The following is a 17195-nucleotide window of genomic DNA, read 5'->3' as shown; positions in this document are numbered from 1 at the left end:
ACTTTCTGCAAATGACAATTTTGAGTAAATAGTCAGCAAAGCACTTCTAGTTAACAAATGTGCATGGAGGCACATAAAAACCAGCTACTTCTCACTCTTTTTTAGATGGATTTCTTTCTATAAATTTAGGTTACGCCAGTGGTGGGTTTCAAAATTTTTTGGAACCTCTTCTGTGTGGCCTGAGTTCTGGGTCCACTGGTGGAACCTCTTCTAACCGGTTCGGTAGATTTGATGAACCGGTTCTATCGAACCGGTGCGAACCGGTAGGAACCCACCTCTGGGTTACACCTACAGTCAAACATGCTTCAGCTCCAATTACTTACAACTTGTGTTTATTGGGTCAGTCCATTTAAAGATTATATACTGGATTGAGGAATAATGAACAGTATAGAATCAAATAACCCCCATGAATTTTAAAGCACAGTTGCAAAGGATTTTTAAAAATGTCTTCATCATTCCCTTCTTTCATTAGACCTGTGATGAAGCTTGACTCTATTTTATTTTTTATTTATTCCACTTGCTTTCCAGACTATCCTTCAATAAAACTTCCAGACCAATTTATAAAACTGAGTTAAAATGCTAATAAAACATGACAACATGTAAATAAAAATGAAAAGAAAGCCTTGGAAAATTAAAAAACTTAATATAGTCTCCTTCAGGTTGCTATCTATGTGATCCCAGATGGGAAGGGCAAAATATGCTGTAGAAAATGTAAAGAATTAGGATACAGATAGGATACAGATAGTCCTTGACTTACAACAATTTATTTCGTGACTGTTCAAAGTAACGACGGCACTGAAAAAAGTTTTTCACACATATTTCACACATATTACGCTTGCAGCATCATACGTGGTCACATGATCAAAATTCAGGTGCTTGGCAACTGACCAATATTTATGTCAGTTTCAGTGTCCAGGGGTCATGTGATCACCTTTTGTGACCTTCTCACCTCTTTCCAGGCCTTCTGGAAAGCCGTCAAAACCTGGCTGTGCCGGCAGGCCTGGGGTTGATGAGTTCCCCTCCCCTCTCAACTTGTACGGCTGTATGACTCTTGTGTATTTTAATTACGTGTATTGCGTTTGTATCCCCTTTCCCCTTTTGAGTTGTTCGCCACCCTGAGTCCCTCCCGGAGAAGGGCGGCATACAAATAAACTAAATCTTAAATCTTAAATCTTAAAGTCATTAAACAGATTTGTTTAACAACTGTGTTACTAACTTAACAATTACAGCAACAAGAAGGTGGCAAGAAAGATTGAAATATAGGGCAAAATTCACTTAACACAGTGTTTCTCAACCTGGATGACTTTAAGTCCTGTGGACTTCAATTCCCAGAATTCCCCAGCCAGCATAGCATAGCTGGCTGGGGAATTCTGGGAGTTGAAGTCCACAGGACTTCAAGTCACCAAGGTTGAGAAACACTGACTTAATAAAAGTCTCACTGAGCAACAGAAATGTTGAGTTCAATTGTGCTTGTAAGTCAAGGACTACGTATATATTATCTCCTAAATTGAACTTACTAGAATGTTGGGGTTTTTTTGTTTTTTAGTAATCCAAGCAACATTTTGAAAGATAAAGAATTAATAGTTTTCTTCCTGGTTGCCGTGAGACAGACAGTAGCAAGATCCTGGAAATCAGGAAAGGATCTGAATAACTCTGTATGATGGCAGAGATGCTAGGAAATAATCCTAATGGAAAACCCAACTTAAAAAGATGGTAGTACTGTATTATGATAAAACACAAGATGATTATTTTTTTATTTCATCTGGTTTAAACACAGACATAATGATTGCCTACTATCCAGGTCCAGCATTCTAAATAATTTAATTAAATAAGGCTATTTGTATTTTGCCTGTATATATATATATATACTCCACTGTATTATCATTTGTTACTTGCTAATAAATTTAAATTTTAAAAAATTTTAAACAAACAGATGGTGAGGGCAGCTGGACGAGACCTTCCAACATTATCATGACTATACAGGTAGTGAAGCAGAAATTTTTTCAGATACTTGATTCCTAAATTTCCTGTAGTGGTCATAGATTTCTCTTTCTCTAGAACAGTGTTTCTCAACCTTGGCAACTTGAAGATGTCCGGACTTCAACTCCCAGAATTCCCCAGCCAGCGAATGCTGGCTGGGGAATTCTGGGAGTTGAAGTCCAGACATCTTCAAGTTGCCAAGGTTGAGAAACACTGCTCTAGAAGAGCCGAGGTGGTGCAGTGGTTAGGGTGCAGTACTGCAGGCCACTTCAGCTGACTGTTATCTGCAGTTCAGCGGTTCTAATCTCACCGGCTCAAGGTTGACTCAGCCTTCCATCCTTCCGAGGTGGGTGAAATGAGGACCCAGACTGTGGGGGCGATATGCTGACTCTGTAAACCGCTTAGAGAGGGCTGAAAGCCCTATGAAGCGGTATATAAGTCTAACTGCTATTGCTATTGCTAATTGAGTATCTGTCCAGGTGTGCGACAAATCCCAAAATTCTGCCCCTAGACATAAAGATTCAGAAGAAAGCTTTAGAAAGAGAGACATCTGCCAATTCCTTCCTTACCAGTGAAAAGATCTGGCTGTTTGCTGGTTCATGGAAATACAGTCAAAAATAAAAACATGTTACTCCCAAACTGTACAATACAGTACTCTCTTCACTGTCATCTTCTATTTAAAGGACTGTCCAATTCAATCCAGTTTAAAATAAAAGAATAAAAATGGAGCACAAGGACGAGTCTTTGGAGCAGGTAACAGGAAAGCAAGACTCCTTTCATTCTTGATGGATTCCTTCTCCATTTCCTCCTCCTTTTGATTTCGAGGCAGTTATTCATAAGCTCAGCACTTAGTGGAAGCATAGACTCAAGCTGAAATTCAAAAGTAGCCTGATAGGAGCCTTTTTTGCCTAACAGAGGTGCTACCAGATTCCTTCTGAATTTTGATTACCATGGAGTAGCATGGCTGCTCTCCCATAAGGCCTCAATCTCTCTTGAGAACTTCTGCCTGGAAATGCCCATTGTGATGATACATAGATAAATATATTGATGAAGTTCATCTAATGCGCCCCAAGAACCAGAGGCTTTGACTAGCACTGACTGTGTTACAAGAAAGTTTGTTCATTTCTAAGCAAGTCCATTGGTATCTTCAGGTGGATAGAGTATGCTTAGTATGCCTAGAGGTGGATGGGTATATGCTTCCTTCACTTCCTGGAGATGTTACAATTTTCCTTCTCAATTTCTCCTAAAGGATTCTCCTCTCAAGGCAGTACAGATGCTGTGGGTGAATCTCATTATGGATACGTTTGCTTCCTTGGCACTTGCCACCGAGCCCCCAACTGAGGCCCTGCTGCTGCGCAAGCCCTATGGACGCAACAAACCCCTCATATCCCGGACCATGATGAAGAATATTTTGGGCCATGCTGTGTACCAGCTCATTATCATCTTCACCCTCCTCTTTGTGGGTGAGTTTATAAGGGAACTATGGAAGGGTAGAAGGTAAAAGGTTGGAGAACTCCACTTACTGTCCCAGAATTTTTCTGGGTTTCTATGGCCTAGTTTTGCCTCATCAAGGCAATTCAATAGTGATGACTGTCACATCTCTCTTCCGGGGGTATTTTATCCCTAATTCCTGGCATGCGAGACAAGAGTTTTACAACCTGTGCTACTTTTTTTTTTTTCAAATTTAAAGGGGGGAAAAAATGAGAGACGGGGGAGAAAAATAATTCCATAGCACCGTCTGTTTGTCATTCAGATGGTGGGGGGGGGGGAGAGATCAACTTCACCAGGTATAAATAGAATCAAACTTTAGTTGGTGGGGAGGGGGAAGCAAGAAATAAAATTTCCTTTTCAGCTTTGAATAGACACTTGTAACACAATTTGCGATGGAGGGGATAAAAACAGAGAATTGCTAAAACCGCAGTCAGAATTTTGAAAGAGCTACGGGAAAGTTCGGATGAAGAGACTGCTCCTCTAAACTAGGAAGCAGTAAAGATACTCCAAGTTACAAACTTGATGTAAAGAAAGGGCAACTTTGGTAACTTACCTGATACGCCTCTTCTAATAAGGTGGAGATAGCATCTATATGCATGGGTTGACACTGTCCGTTCTCTGATTGGACTGAGTCTGATTACTAATTAATTAACCACTATATAACCCTCTCCATTAGTGGTACTGCCCAGTTTTCCGGTGAAGAAAAAGAAAGACAGACTCCTCGTGTTGCCCCAATAAAAACAAATTTAATAAGTGTTGTGGCCCAGCAGGAGCCGTTGGAGCTGCCACCAGACTCCGACAGCGAGGGGCCCTCTGAGTCGGCTCTGGAGGATGTGGAGGACCCTGGACAGGGTTCCGACTCCGAGCAGGGTGCAGAGAGGCTGGTTGGCCACCAGGAGGCACCTGAGCCTTGGACCAGTGGGGAGGAGACAAGGGAGAGTGAGCCGGAGGCCAGTAGTGAGTTGTTCCTGGATTCACGGCATTGAAGAGCTAAAAGGCGTCAGGAACAATTACGCAATTACAGGAGGTAATTGCATTCAGCTGATGGTCATTAGGCTCCTCTCCAGACTGTAAAAAGGCTACTTGTGCACACGCCCTCTTTGCAGAAGTCAACACAGAATCGAATGTCGGAGGACATTACTGTGAGCTTGGCAGGCTGGATTGCTGCCAAGCCTTATCTGTGTTTATTGCTGCCCAAGCTTGTCTGTGCTGGGTTGCTGCCAAGGGCCTGTTTGTCTGTTCATTAAATGCCGTAATTTATCTCTGGCTCGGAGTGTGCTTTGGTGTGGAACGAGGGGGGGTCAGAACAGTAAGTCAAAGAACAAAAGATTACAACATGCAATGGAACCCCGAAGGGCCCGAGCTCAACTTCCGAAGAACAACAATCTCAGGAGTACAAGGAATATAAGGAATTGAGTGGACTGAGTCGGAAAACTGGGTGGTACCACTAATGGAGTGGGGTTATATAGTGGTTAATTAATTAGTAATCGGACTCGGTCCAATCAGAGCACGGACCATGTCAACCCATGCATAGGTGCTATCTCCACCCTTATTGAGAAGTTCCAAGTTTCAAAGCCCCATGTGACTGAGCTTGTATAGAAACAACAGATACCGGAAACGATGAAGATGAACTTACGATGAATTTAGCAGAATTCTTAGCTAACCTTTTCCCCATTACTCTAAAGCCGGGGGGTCAAACTTGATTTCATTGAGGGCTGCATCGGGGTTGTGTTTTACCTCGGGGGGGGGGAGCATGGCCAGCTTGACATCACTCATGTCAGGAGCACCTGTGGTGGCCGGAGCACTCTGCCAATGAAAACAGGCTCCCGAGCTTGGTTTCCGCTGGCAGAGGCACCACAGGCCGGCTCTTTGCTGTTTCCAGGGCAGCCCTGCGGGCCAGATCTAAGCAACCGGAGGGCCGGATCCGGCGTGTAGGCCTTGCATTTGACACTCCTGCTCTAAAGAAAAGACTGGGCTTGAATCACATTCCTTTAGATTCAGCTGTAAACTGGAGATTCCACTCTAATCAGAACTGGAGGCGAATCTTAGTTCCTTCTCTCCCACTCACCGTAACAACACACGTCTATGTATTCCTTTCGTCCTGGAGTACTGCCTGCCGTTTCCAAGAGAACCAAAGCTCTTCCCCCTGGAAAGGGAGGGGTTGAGGGAGAAGCCCTTATTTATTTTTTTTACATGCTAAAGTAAGATCCCTCCTAACAAGAAGTCTTGCATCTCTCGAGAAGATCTAGGATTCCAATCCCAACATGTTGATTTGAATGTCTGGGCTGGCAGCTTGTCATCTGTCATGAGGGGCTGATAGGTAAGCAGCAAGAGTGAATCTGAGGTGGGGGCTTACTCGTCCATTCAGTACAACACCAAACTGGAACTTCGGTGGAGGGATGAATTTGGCTGGTTGGAACTGGCGTTCTCGGTCCATGACGCATTTGCTTTACCCCCTTTCCTTACCCCGCAGGAGAGGTTATATTTGACATCGACTCTGGCCGCAACGCTCCCCTGCATTCTCCGCCCTCGGAGCACTACACCATCATCTTTAACACCTTTGTCATGATGCAGCTGTTCAATGAGATCAATGCCCGCAAAATCCACGGAGAGCACAATGTCTTTGATGGCATTTTTGGCAACCCCATCTTCTGCAGCATTGTCTTGGGCACCTTTGGCATACAGGTATATTCTTGCAGCAAACAGTTGTAAAAAGCTGGGTGGAGTTAGAAAAAGATGGAAAAGGTGGCACGTACTTCCTCTTTCTGTGGACTTCCACAATAACAATAGCAACAGCACTTAGACTTGTATACCGCTTTACAGCCCTGTCTAAGCTGTTTACAGAGTCAGCATATTGCCCCCCAACAATTTTGGGTCCCCATTTTACCCACCTCGGAACGCAGTGGTGGGTTCCTACCAGTTCGCACCTGTTCGGTGAACCGGTTCGTCAAATCTACCGAACCGGTTAGAAGAGGTTCCACCAGTGGACCCGGAAAGCAGGCCACACCTACAGAAGAGGTTCCAAAAAATTTTGAAATCCACCACTGCCACACACAGAGAGAGAGAGACAGACAGACAGACACACAGACAGACAGACACACAGAGAGAAAGAGAAAGAGAAAGAGAAAGAGAAAGAGAAAGAGAAAGAGAAAGAGAAAGAGAAAGAGAAAGAAAGGAAGAAATAAATAAAGAAAAAAGAAAGAAAAAGAGTGAGAGAGATGAAAGAAAAAAAGAAAAAAGGGACAGAGGGACAAAAGAAGGAAAGAGAGAGAGAGAAAGAGAGAGAGAGAGAGAGAAAGAGAGAGAGAGAACACATGGCCGGCAAGCCACTCCCACCAGGTCACATGGCCGGCAAGCCACTCCCACAAAGGAGGCCACACCCACAGAGTAGGTTCCAAATTTTTTTGAAACCCACCACTGCTCGGAAGGATGGAAGGCTGAGTCAACCTTGAGCCATTCAGGATCGAACTCCTGGAGCGAGCAGTGAGTTAGCCCTGCAGTACAGTACTGCATTCTAATCACTGTGCCACCATAACCTGGTGCCCTCTGAATGTGTTGACATGCAACTCTCAGATTCTCAGCCAGTATGGTCAATGCTCCCATCCTAGTTAATCCCAACACATTTAAAGGTAGCTAGTCAGGAAAGCTGATGTATAACTATAAATGAATAGTTCAATAGTCATACAATATGTGTGTGTGTGTGTGTGTGGTGCCTGTATCTGTGTCTCTATGAATTGTAAATGTTTTATGCATGCCTTTGTAGATTGCAATTATTAAAGGTCCATGACACTTCACAGATAGACAAGGTAGGCATCCTGATAGTGAGGACGGCAACTGGAAGAATAGACTTGGAAGACAGAGAGAAGCAAAGTTGACAGAAGATAAATACATTAAAATACAAATTGTGTACATGCAGACGGATAGTATGGAGAGTAAATATTACCATCATGGAAATAATGTACAAATGGTTTACCTGGACAAATAGACATTGAGTTATTTTTAAGCCCAAAGAAACAAGATAATACTGGGAAGAGGATCAGTCAGATGCTTTCCTGACTCACAGGAAATATAAGAAGTGGGAGGAGGGGCAGCAAAACCGGGCTTGGAAGATTCTGTTGTTGTTGTTGTTGTTGTTGTTGTTGTTGTTGTTGTTGTTGTTGTTGTTATTATTATTATTATTATTATTATTATTATTATTATTATACAATTGTATCACAGCGGCCAGTTGTTTCGCCGGATTTGGCATTGGTTACTAGTCGGGCCCCACCCAGGGGCCTAGGACGTCGTAACGTATTTTCGTAATATGCGTGCAGATCCAAGCAGTACAGCTTTTTGCATTTGACTGATGGTGATTTTGTCAATTTTTAACTGTTTTAAATGTAATTCCAGTGCTTTTGGAATAGCACCCAGTGTGCCAATTACCACTGGAATTATCACTGCTGGTTTGTGCCATAGTCGTTGAATTTCGATTTTTAAGTCCTGGTATCTTGCGATTTTTTCAAGTTCCTTCTCGGCGACCCTGCTATCACCTGGTATTGCGATGTCTATGATTGTGACCTTATTTTTCTCAACCAGTGTGATGTCTGGTGTATTATGCGCCAGTATTTTGTCAGTTTGTATACGGAAATCCCACAAGATCTTGACCATCTGATTTTCGGTGACTTTTTCAGGCTGATGTTCCCACCAGTTTGTTGCTGTTTTAATATTATAATTTTTGCACAAATTCCAATGGATCATTTGTGCTACTGAATTGTGCCGCAATTTATAATCAGTCTGCGCGATTTTTTTACAGCAGCTGAGTATGTGATCAACAGTTTCATCAGCTTCTTTGCAAAGTCTGCATTTGGCATCATCAGAGGATTTTTCGATTTTGGCCTTAATGGCATTTGTGCGGATAGCTTGTTCTTGCGCAGCCAGGATTAGTGACTCTGTTTCTTTCTTTAATGTACCTGTTTTTAACCATAACCAAGTTTGTTCACTGTCCACTTTATCTTTTATTTTTTCCAGAAATTGACCATGCAGTGCTTTGTTCTGCCAACTCTCCATTCTTGATTTTATCACATCTTTTCTGTATTCTTGTTTTGTCTGTTGGGCCTTCAGTAGATTTTTGTTCTTTACTTCGATTAATAGATGTTCTTGACTTTCTTTTAAATAATCAGCCAGTGCATGTTTTTCCTCTTCAACTGTTTGCTTCACTTGTAATAATCCTCTGCCACCTGATTTTCGGGGCAGATATAGTCTATCAGTATCACCACGTGGATGTAAACTGTAGTGCATTGTCATTAGTTTCCTGGTTTTTCGGTCCAAAAGGTCCAAATCAGCTTGTGTCCAGTTAACTATGCCAGCTGTGTATCTTATAACTGGTATTGCCCAGGTATTTATGGCCTTGATTGTATTTCCACCATTCAATTTAGATTTCAAAATTTTCCTAACTCTGTTGGTGTACTCTCGTCTGACAATAGTTTTTACTTCTCCATGCTTGATGTTATCCAACTGCAGAATGCCTAAGTATTTGTAGGCTTCATTTTCTTTGCATTTAATTAGTTGGCCATTGGGCATTTCAATTCCCTCAGATGCAGTGATTTTGCCCCTTTTTATGGATACAGTGGCGCATTTTTCCATGCCAAACTGCATTGAAATATCGGTGCTGAATACTCGGACTGTATTTGTCAATGATTGGATTTCTATTTCTGACTTTCCATAGAGTTTCAAATCATCCATATATAGTAAATGCGAAATTTTTTCAGCTTTTTTGGCTGTTTGGTAGCCTAATTTCATTTTTTTTAAGATTACTGATAGTGGGATCATTGCGATGATGAAGAGAAGAGGTGAAAGTGAATCACCCTGGAAAATTCCTCGCTTGATATTAACCATTCCGTAGCTCTCATTCCCTACTGCCAACTCAGTTCTCCATTAAACTCAGTTCTCCATTATTATTATTATTATTATTATTATTATTATTATTATTATTATTATTATTATTTAAATGTGTTGGATTCTGATTCTGATCTCTATTAATGTAGCTTTAGCCTTCTTGTGGAGTTGATTACATGGTCTATATAGTGAGGCGGAGTGAAGGATAGGGTTCCACCACAAAACCGCGCTCGACTAAACTGCGCCCGACTAAACCACGTCGCTGACGTCATCAACAGGGCGACAACAGCGCGGGGACAGAAGCACGCTGTAAACCCTAAACCTAAAATTAACCCCTAAACCTAAACCTAACCCCCCTAAACCTAACCCTAAACCTAACCCTTAACCTAACCCTAAACCTAACCCTAAACCTAACCCTAAACCTAACCCTTAACCTAACCCTAAACCTAATCCTAACCCTTAACCTAACCCTAAACCTAACCCCAACCCTTAACCTAACCCTAAACGTAACCCTAAACCTAACCCTAACCCTAAACCTAACCCTTAACCTAACCCTAACCCTAACCCTAAACCTAACCCTTACCTTAAGTTGAATCGGCTTGCTTTCAAAGCGCTATTTAAAGCGCCCTTCTTTCTCCGCGCTGGCTGTTGTCGCCCTGTTGATGACGTCAGCGACACGGTTTAATCGGGCGCGGTTTAGTTGAGCACGGTTTTGACGGGTCACGGAAGGATAGAGGGATGGAGAGATGGAGGGATGGAGGGATGGATGGATACATGCATGCATGGATTATTTGTATTTAGACAGTTTGTCTCATATACTTTATTTGCTTTGAGCATCAGACCTCTGGTGCTTCTTACCCTGCAACACATAATATTTTGGTCCTTTGTTTTCAAACCCTTTTCTTACACTTACCTGAGGATCTGGTTCCTCAGATCCTGGACCTGTTCCTATCTGTTCTTAGTCCTGCATCTGACCCAGATTTTCCTTCCGTCCTGTTCAGGCAAGTCTCTTCTAGTACTAAAAAGTTGGCTATCAACTTACCATCCCTCTGTTCTCCCCACTCCCACCCTACAGATCGTCATTGTCCAGTTTGGGGGGAAACCATTCAGCTGTTCTCCACTGAACGCAGAGCAATGGCTGTGGTGCCTTTTTGTGGGCTTCGGGGAACTCGTCTGGGGACAGGTAAGGAAATCATTTACACCAGTATATGCTCTATCTTACTTCTCCATCAGTACTGGTATTTCCTTCCAGGTCTTGTTTTCAGATTTATGCCCCCCCCCCCAAAAAATGAAACAGGAGAGAAGAAAAGCTTCTCTTAGTCATTTTTGCTGCACCATTTATAGAATTGTACACCTCTCCTTCTTCCCATACTTATCTATCCCACTTTTTTTTTCAAGGGAATCTTCTTCATTTCAAATTTGCCCATAGATAAGATGCTCCAGACCTATAAAACTGTTGCTGCTCTTTTTCACCCATTGCCCCATAGATTTGCATAAAATTATTATACTACTTTTATATTACAACTGTATATTTTTGCAATGTAGTATTAGCTAGAGTACTTCCTAATCACCCCTAACGTCAGGCTCCAAATAATGCATCCACCACAGATTGAACTCCGAGGCATTGCTTTTCCTCAAAGAACAAATTTATTTAGATACATCATGTTGGCGCTGCTGGTGAAAAGCCACATCCCGATAAAATTCAGGCTTGACACCTAGCATGGAATATGCAATAGCAATAGTTAGACTTATATACCGCTTCATAGGGCTTTCAGCCCTCTCTAAGCGGTTTACAGAGTCAGCATGTTGCCCCCAACAACAATCCGGGTCCTCATTTTACCCACCTCGGAAGGATGGAAGGCTGAGTCAACCCTGAGCCAGTGAGATTTGAACAGCTGAACTGCTGAACTGCAGTCAGCTGAAGTAGCCTGCAGTGCTGCATTTAACCACTGCGCCACCTTGGCACTATATGTCTTTTCCACATCCATGGCCTACTGAGCTATTTGTTTTCATTAAGCGATCTGTGGTTGCCCCATGTCCCATCACTATTACTGTTTTTCCCCCCTGAAAAATATTGAAACTGAGCAATAGATATCTTTCGATTTCGATTTTCGATTTCGATTTTATTGTATTTCTATGCCGCCCTATTCCCAGAGGGACTCAGGGCAGCTCACAAACCAAGTCGGGGGGGGGGGGGGAAATACAAACAAAAACAAAAAAGACACGGACAAAACAATACCACAATTTAAAACAATCAACAACCACACCATTCGAGCGGGGACAAGAACTCATCAGCCCCAGGCCTGTCGGAACAGCCAGGTTTTAAGGGCTTTGCGGAAAGCCTGAAGGGTGGTGAGGGTCCGAATCTCCACGGGGAGCTCGTTCCAGAGGGCCGGAGCAGCCACAGAGAAGGCCATCCTCCGGGTGGTAGCCAATTGGCATTGGCCAACGGATGGAATTCGGAGGAGGCCTAATCTGTGGGATCTAATGGATCTTTGGGAGGTAATTGGCAGCAGGCGGTCTCTCAAGTACCCAGGTCCAATACCATGAAGGGCTTTATAAGTGACGACTAGCGCCTTGAAGCGTATCCGACGACCAATAGGCAGCCAGTGCAGCTTGCGGAGGATAGGTGTGACGTGGGTGTACCAAGGTGCACCCACAATCGCTCGTGCGGCTGCATTCTGGACAAGCTGAAGTCTCCGAATGCTCTTCAAGGGCTGCCCCATGTAGAGCATCTTCTATTCAGAGAAAAGACTGGGTATTTACTCCCCACTGCAGGTCATTGCCACCATCCCTACCAGCCATCTTAAATGCCTGAAGGAAGCAGGACATGGCCCTGGTAAGGATGAGATGACAGATGAGGAAATGGCTGAGGATGAGGAGGAAATTGACCATGCCGAACGAGAGCTGCGCCGTGGCCAGATCTTGTGGTTCCGTGGCCTCAACCGCATCCAGACCCAGGTATGAGACAGTGGGGAGGAGCCTCCTCACATCTGACTCTGACTAGTGCTTCCCTCACCACCCCACCCCCTTACCCAATCCTTCCTTTGCTTTAGCGGTGACTTGAAGACAAACCTCTCATCTGGTTATCTCCTACCCCTTCCCAGGACATGGTGGTTTCACCCAGATGCTCATGCCTGGTGGAGAGAGAGAGAGAGACCTTTAATGCCAAGCATTTCCACACTGCCTTGTTTCAAGAGAATAAACTAATGAATGCCGTGCTTGGATGCATGAACAGGGGCAGCTTATAGAAGCAGAAATGGGATGGTGATTTGGGGGGGAGTGTTGTTGTTGTTGTTGGGCTACTGAAAAATTGTCCAAGAAAAAGAGAGTGAATCTGCCACTAAGACAGTGACAGCAATTGTAACAGTAGTGCCATAGTCAGTATAATACCAGTACCAATAAGGAAAATTGTAGTAGAGTTAGTGGTAATTCATACAGCTAGATGCTCATAAGATAAAGGAAGAAAAGTATCTCAAACAGGATAGCAATAGCAATAGCAGTTAGACTTATATACCGCTTCATAGGGCTTTCAGCCCTCTCTAAGCGGTTTACAGAGTCAGCATATCGCCCCCAACAACAATCCGGGTCCTCATTTTACCCACCTCGGAAGGATGGAAGGCTGAGTCAACCCTGAGCCGGTGAGATTTGAACAGCTGAACTGCTGAACTGCAGTCAGCTGAAGTAGCCTGCAGTGCTGCATTTAACCACTGCGCCACCTCAGCTCTTTGTCTTGTCCAAGGACATCCAATATGATTATGGCAACAAACTGACTCAGCTTTGACCACACGGTTATTAAACCCCACCATGTGGCTCGTGCATTTCCATGGAGAAAGATGATAATGGTAAGAGCTATATAACATATACTACTATCCAAAGTGGCCCAAATATAATGCTGGCTATGGCATGTTGTATCTGGTTTTTTTTGGGGGGGGGGAGCTTGATCCAAATGTCCATGATGGTACTAGAGCTGGGGCCTCACGCATAACAGCCTGCTGAGTCTTTATGTTATTACTTTGCTCCTTGCTCATGTGCAGGGACAGGATGTCACAAAGAGCAGGCTTGTGTGTTAGTTCACAAGTGGACCCAGTATTGCAACTTGTATCACTAATGAGTACCTAAGACATAATTGGGCATATTCCTTGTATAAGTGTAGTGAGACAAAAACAAGGTGAAGTCAGTTTTAGTCTCTTTCAAAGCCCTTCTTTCTTTGGCTGAAATGGATTTTAGGAAAGAAATATTTGCATCTGAAAGACAAATATATGTTTATCAGTTGAAAAATGAAAGAATATGGGGCAGTGTTTCTCAACCTTGGCGACTTTAAGTCCTGTGGACTTCAACAGGGCTTAAAGTCGCCAAGGTTGAGAAACACTGATATGGGGGAAGGTAAAACATTATAGCTATATCTTGGCTGCCTTCTGGGCAAAAAAAATTGGCCAATCCATTTTTGGTTGAATCCCTGAGCATCAAATGAGAAGCAGGAGAAATCTCCCTGCGTGCACACAGCATTTCCTTTTGTGATGGCGAGCTGCATGGAACACATTATAATGGATTAAAATGTAAGAAGGGGCTTTGCTTTTATCAGTAAGACAAACTCCACAAAGCCAGAGTTCCCAAGAAATTTAGATTAGATGCCTGCTCCATCTGGCGTTTGTAACTTGTCTGATGCAGCGAGAGCACACTACTTTTAAGAGGAAGTGGCATTTTGACAGAAAGAAAAAAAGTGGGGGGAAGTCTAGAAAGAAATTGGACTGTAAAATATAAAAGATACCACTTCAATCCCATTGGAAATCCTTCTGTTCGGGATGCTTCCTCACTGATATTTTATTTTGGAATTCATATAGTCAAAACTTCACTACTTGGGATGGAGATGGAGCAGTTATCAAACATCTATCTCAAATTCCTGCTCATTCATATATATATATATATATATATATATATATATATATATATATATATATATATATATATATATATATATATATATATATATATATATATATATATATATATATATATATATATATATATATATATATATATATATATATTGGTGCCTCTTTTATCTTCTTTTGAAAATTCATGAAATTTTATTTTATTCATTTTGTAAGGAGTGGAACAACAGCACAATCTCTCAAATTCCCCACTTGTTTTTAAAGAGGTGTTGCTTTGATGAGTGCAGAGATGTTTTGGATAGTTAATGCTGCTCTTTTCTTAGTAATATATTTCACTTTTCAGATAGCTGTTTTGGCAGTATTTTTAGTAAGCCTTTATATTTGGACTAAAATCCATTTCAGCTTTTATTTTTATTTTTTAAAAAAACCAATTCAATAAACCTGAAACATTGTGCCAGTCAGCATGCTAAATTTATCGTGGCATGTCAAAACTGCGCTGGTCAAAATCGCGGCGATAAAATCGCGGCGCTAAAGCCGCGACGTCATCGCCGCGCGTCATCACCGCCACGACAACAGCGCAGCAACAGAAGGGCACTTCAAAACGGCGCTGCGGCAGAAAGCCGACTTCATTTAAGGTAAGCGTTAGGATTAGGTTTAGGGGTTTGTTTTAGGGTTAGGTTTAGGGTTAGGTTTAGGGTTAGGTTTAGCGTTAGGTTTAGCGTTAGGGTTAGGTTTAGGGTTAGGTTTAGAGTACTAAGTGCTTGGGAATGCGCGATTTTGCCCTCCGCGATTATGTCATCGCGGTAGGGTCGCGTTCTTCCCTAGCGCTTAGAACGGCGCGAATTAGTCTTTGCGCTTATGTCTCCGCGCAGAAGGGCTTCGCGGATTTGTGGTGGAACCAAATTTATAAATATATGACTTAAATTACTCATTACCCACAAAGTTAAATTACATCTTCTAGTAGATTGGGGGTGGGGTGGGGGTGAAATATCTCCCCACAAAAGTGATCAATTACCACTCAGCATACAATTTATTGCAGAAAAAAATAATGACTGAGTAAGTTTAGAATCCTGCAGTTTGGAAACAACCCGAAATCATTCTAATTAATAATTAATTTGATTCACCTGGGCTTATAAAGATCTGCATTGATTTACCTGGGCGTATAAAGAACTGTTCCTTTTAAACAAAAATTAAAGCAAGGATGATCAAGCGCAATAAAAGTTGCGCTCATAAATTTGTGGGCAATTTCCAATGCCATCATCACCCAACAACAAGTTAAGGTCCCTGGAGGAAGGGTGGGACCCAGAACTCATAGGAAGGTAGGCTGTTCCTCCTCGGATATTTATAGCATTTGTACACAGGTATGAGTGGTCACCAGTGGTCCATGTGAGCGGCATGATTCCAAAGACACCCATGTCTGGCTTCTATGTTCTAATTACATGCTTTCTGATTGCAGCCTTCCCCCCCTATCCCTTGCCTCAAAGAGGGGGCGGGACATGTGCCTTGTTGCAATTCTTTTTTTTTTTCTTTTAGCATGTAAAAAAAAAAATCTTCCCGCCTTAAGAGTTGATGCTCTTGAATCAAGGAAGTTCCCTGACCAGGAGCATGATGAGATTATGACCAATAGCATGTGATGTATCGGAATTGCTGTTGAATGGTTAAAATGAAATGACTGCCATCCAAGCATCATGTCTTCCAACCCTTCCCCACAACAACGGCTCTTAATCGACTTACACTGATGAAGGGTGCCCACGAGCCCCATCTTTCATGACAGAACCCAGGAATCTGGCTCCCCTCCCAATCTTCCCCTTCAGGGGTAAGAACCAGGGCTTCCAGGATGGAATGTAGACGTTTCAGGCATGCTTAAACCCAGTTCCTTTCATTCAGGGCAGACCCCTCATCGCAGCCTACTAAATCAACTTCATCCCCTTGGGATGTAAGTTGCAGCAACACAGTGCCACACTCACCTGAGCCAAATTAAGTCAAAACAAGGACAGCTTCTACAAGGCTGGTTAACCAAAGGAGAGGGGAGCAGGGAGGTTCCTGTAGTTCAAAAACGCCTTGCTTGCACCAAAACCTACTGGTATCCAATTGGAAATTCTCCTGCTTCTGCCTGCTCATACCATTTGCACCAGCAGGAGATCAAGAACTGAAAACTGGTTTGTACCGTGATTATAATCTCCAAACTGAGTGGTTTATCTGGATCTGTATGCCTAATTTAACCATCTTGTGACCTCCTAAAGAAGTTTTAGTACATGCCAGTATAAGCGACATGTTTCCTATTGCAAAAGTGGGGGAGTCAAGCTCAAAGATTGATTTGGCAAAACCCATCCTGGTAAGTTCGTGGGTCTTTCCCCGTTTCTGATGTGCTGTTCAGCCATCTATCAGTCAGCAGATAAGAATACTGGCATGATATTTGCTGAGCCCTTTGTTAATCCCTATCTTATCTCTATTCCCAGTCTCTACCATTAGCTCACTTTCCTCCAAGGTAAGGGGTGAGAAAGCTTACTAAATTTTAGACAGCTTGAGGCTATCAAAATAAATATAAGAAAAATACCTTAATCCTACTTGGAACAGGATGAGCAACATGGGGACACAGGGGAATATAAAGAAGCTGTCAGTGTATGTTTGTACCATGGATAGATACATGTATTGTATTTATTTGTCTTGTATGCCGCCCACTCCCGAAGGACTCCGGGCGGCTCACAATAGACAAGGGAAAGGGGATAAATAGACAAAGACAAAGACAACACTTTAAAAACACAACATTCACAATTTCCATAGGGCTGGATGTTTCACAAGTCCCCGGCCTGCTGGAGCAGCCAGGACTTGGTGGCTTTGCGGAAGGCCAGGAGGGTAGTAAGGGTCCGGATCTCCACGGGGAGGTCATTCCAGAGGGCTGGAGCTGCAACAGAGAAGGCTCTCCCCCGGGGAGTCGCCAGCCGACATTGGCTG

The 17195-nt window shown here is 42.9% G+C and overlaps 1 protein-coding gene across 6 annotated transcripts in view; it reads left to right on the top strand.

Moving 5' to 3' along the window:
- Positions 1-17195, top strand: part of ATP2B3 (ATPase plasma membrane Ca2+ transporting 3) — a 179638-nt gene that overhangs the window by 138782 nt on the left and 23661 nt on the right. For all 6 annotated transcript variants that reach the window (XM_087710875.1, XM_087710870.1, XM_087710871.1 and 3 more), the window contains 4 exons: positions 3230-3443; positions 5945-6156; positions 10421-10528; positions 12124-12306. In XM_087710875.1, the coding sequence (XP_087567001.1) occupies positions 3230-3443; positions 5945-6156; positions 10421-10528; positions 12124-12306 (717 nt within the window). The remainder of the gene's footprint in view (positions 1-3229; positions 3444-5944; positions 6157-10420; positions 10529-12123; positions 12307-17195) is intronic.

The sequence above is a fragment of the Thamnophis sirtalis genome, unplaced genomic scaffold (assembly GCF_051295495.1).
Source record: "Thamnophis sirtalis isolate CommonGarterSnake01/CBP01778 unplaced genomic scaffold, rThaSir2_p1.2 scaffold_3, whole genome shotgun sequence".
Lineage (NCBI taxonomy): Eukaryota > Metazoa > Chordata > Lepidosauria > Squamata > Natricidae > Thamnophis > Thamnophis sirtalis.
This window is presented reverse-complemented; position numbering and strand designations above follow the sequence as displayed.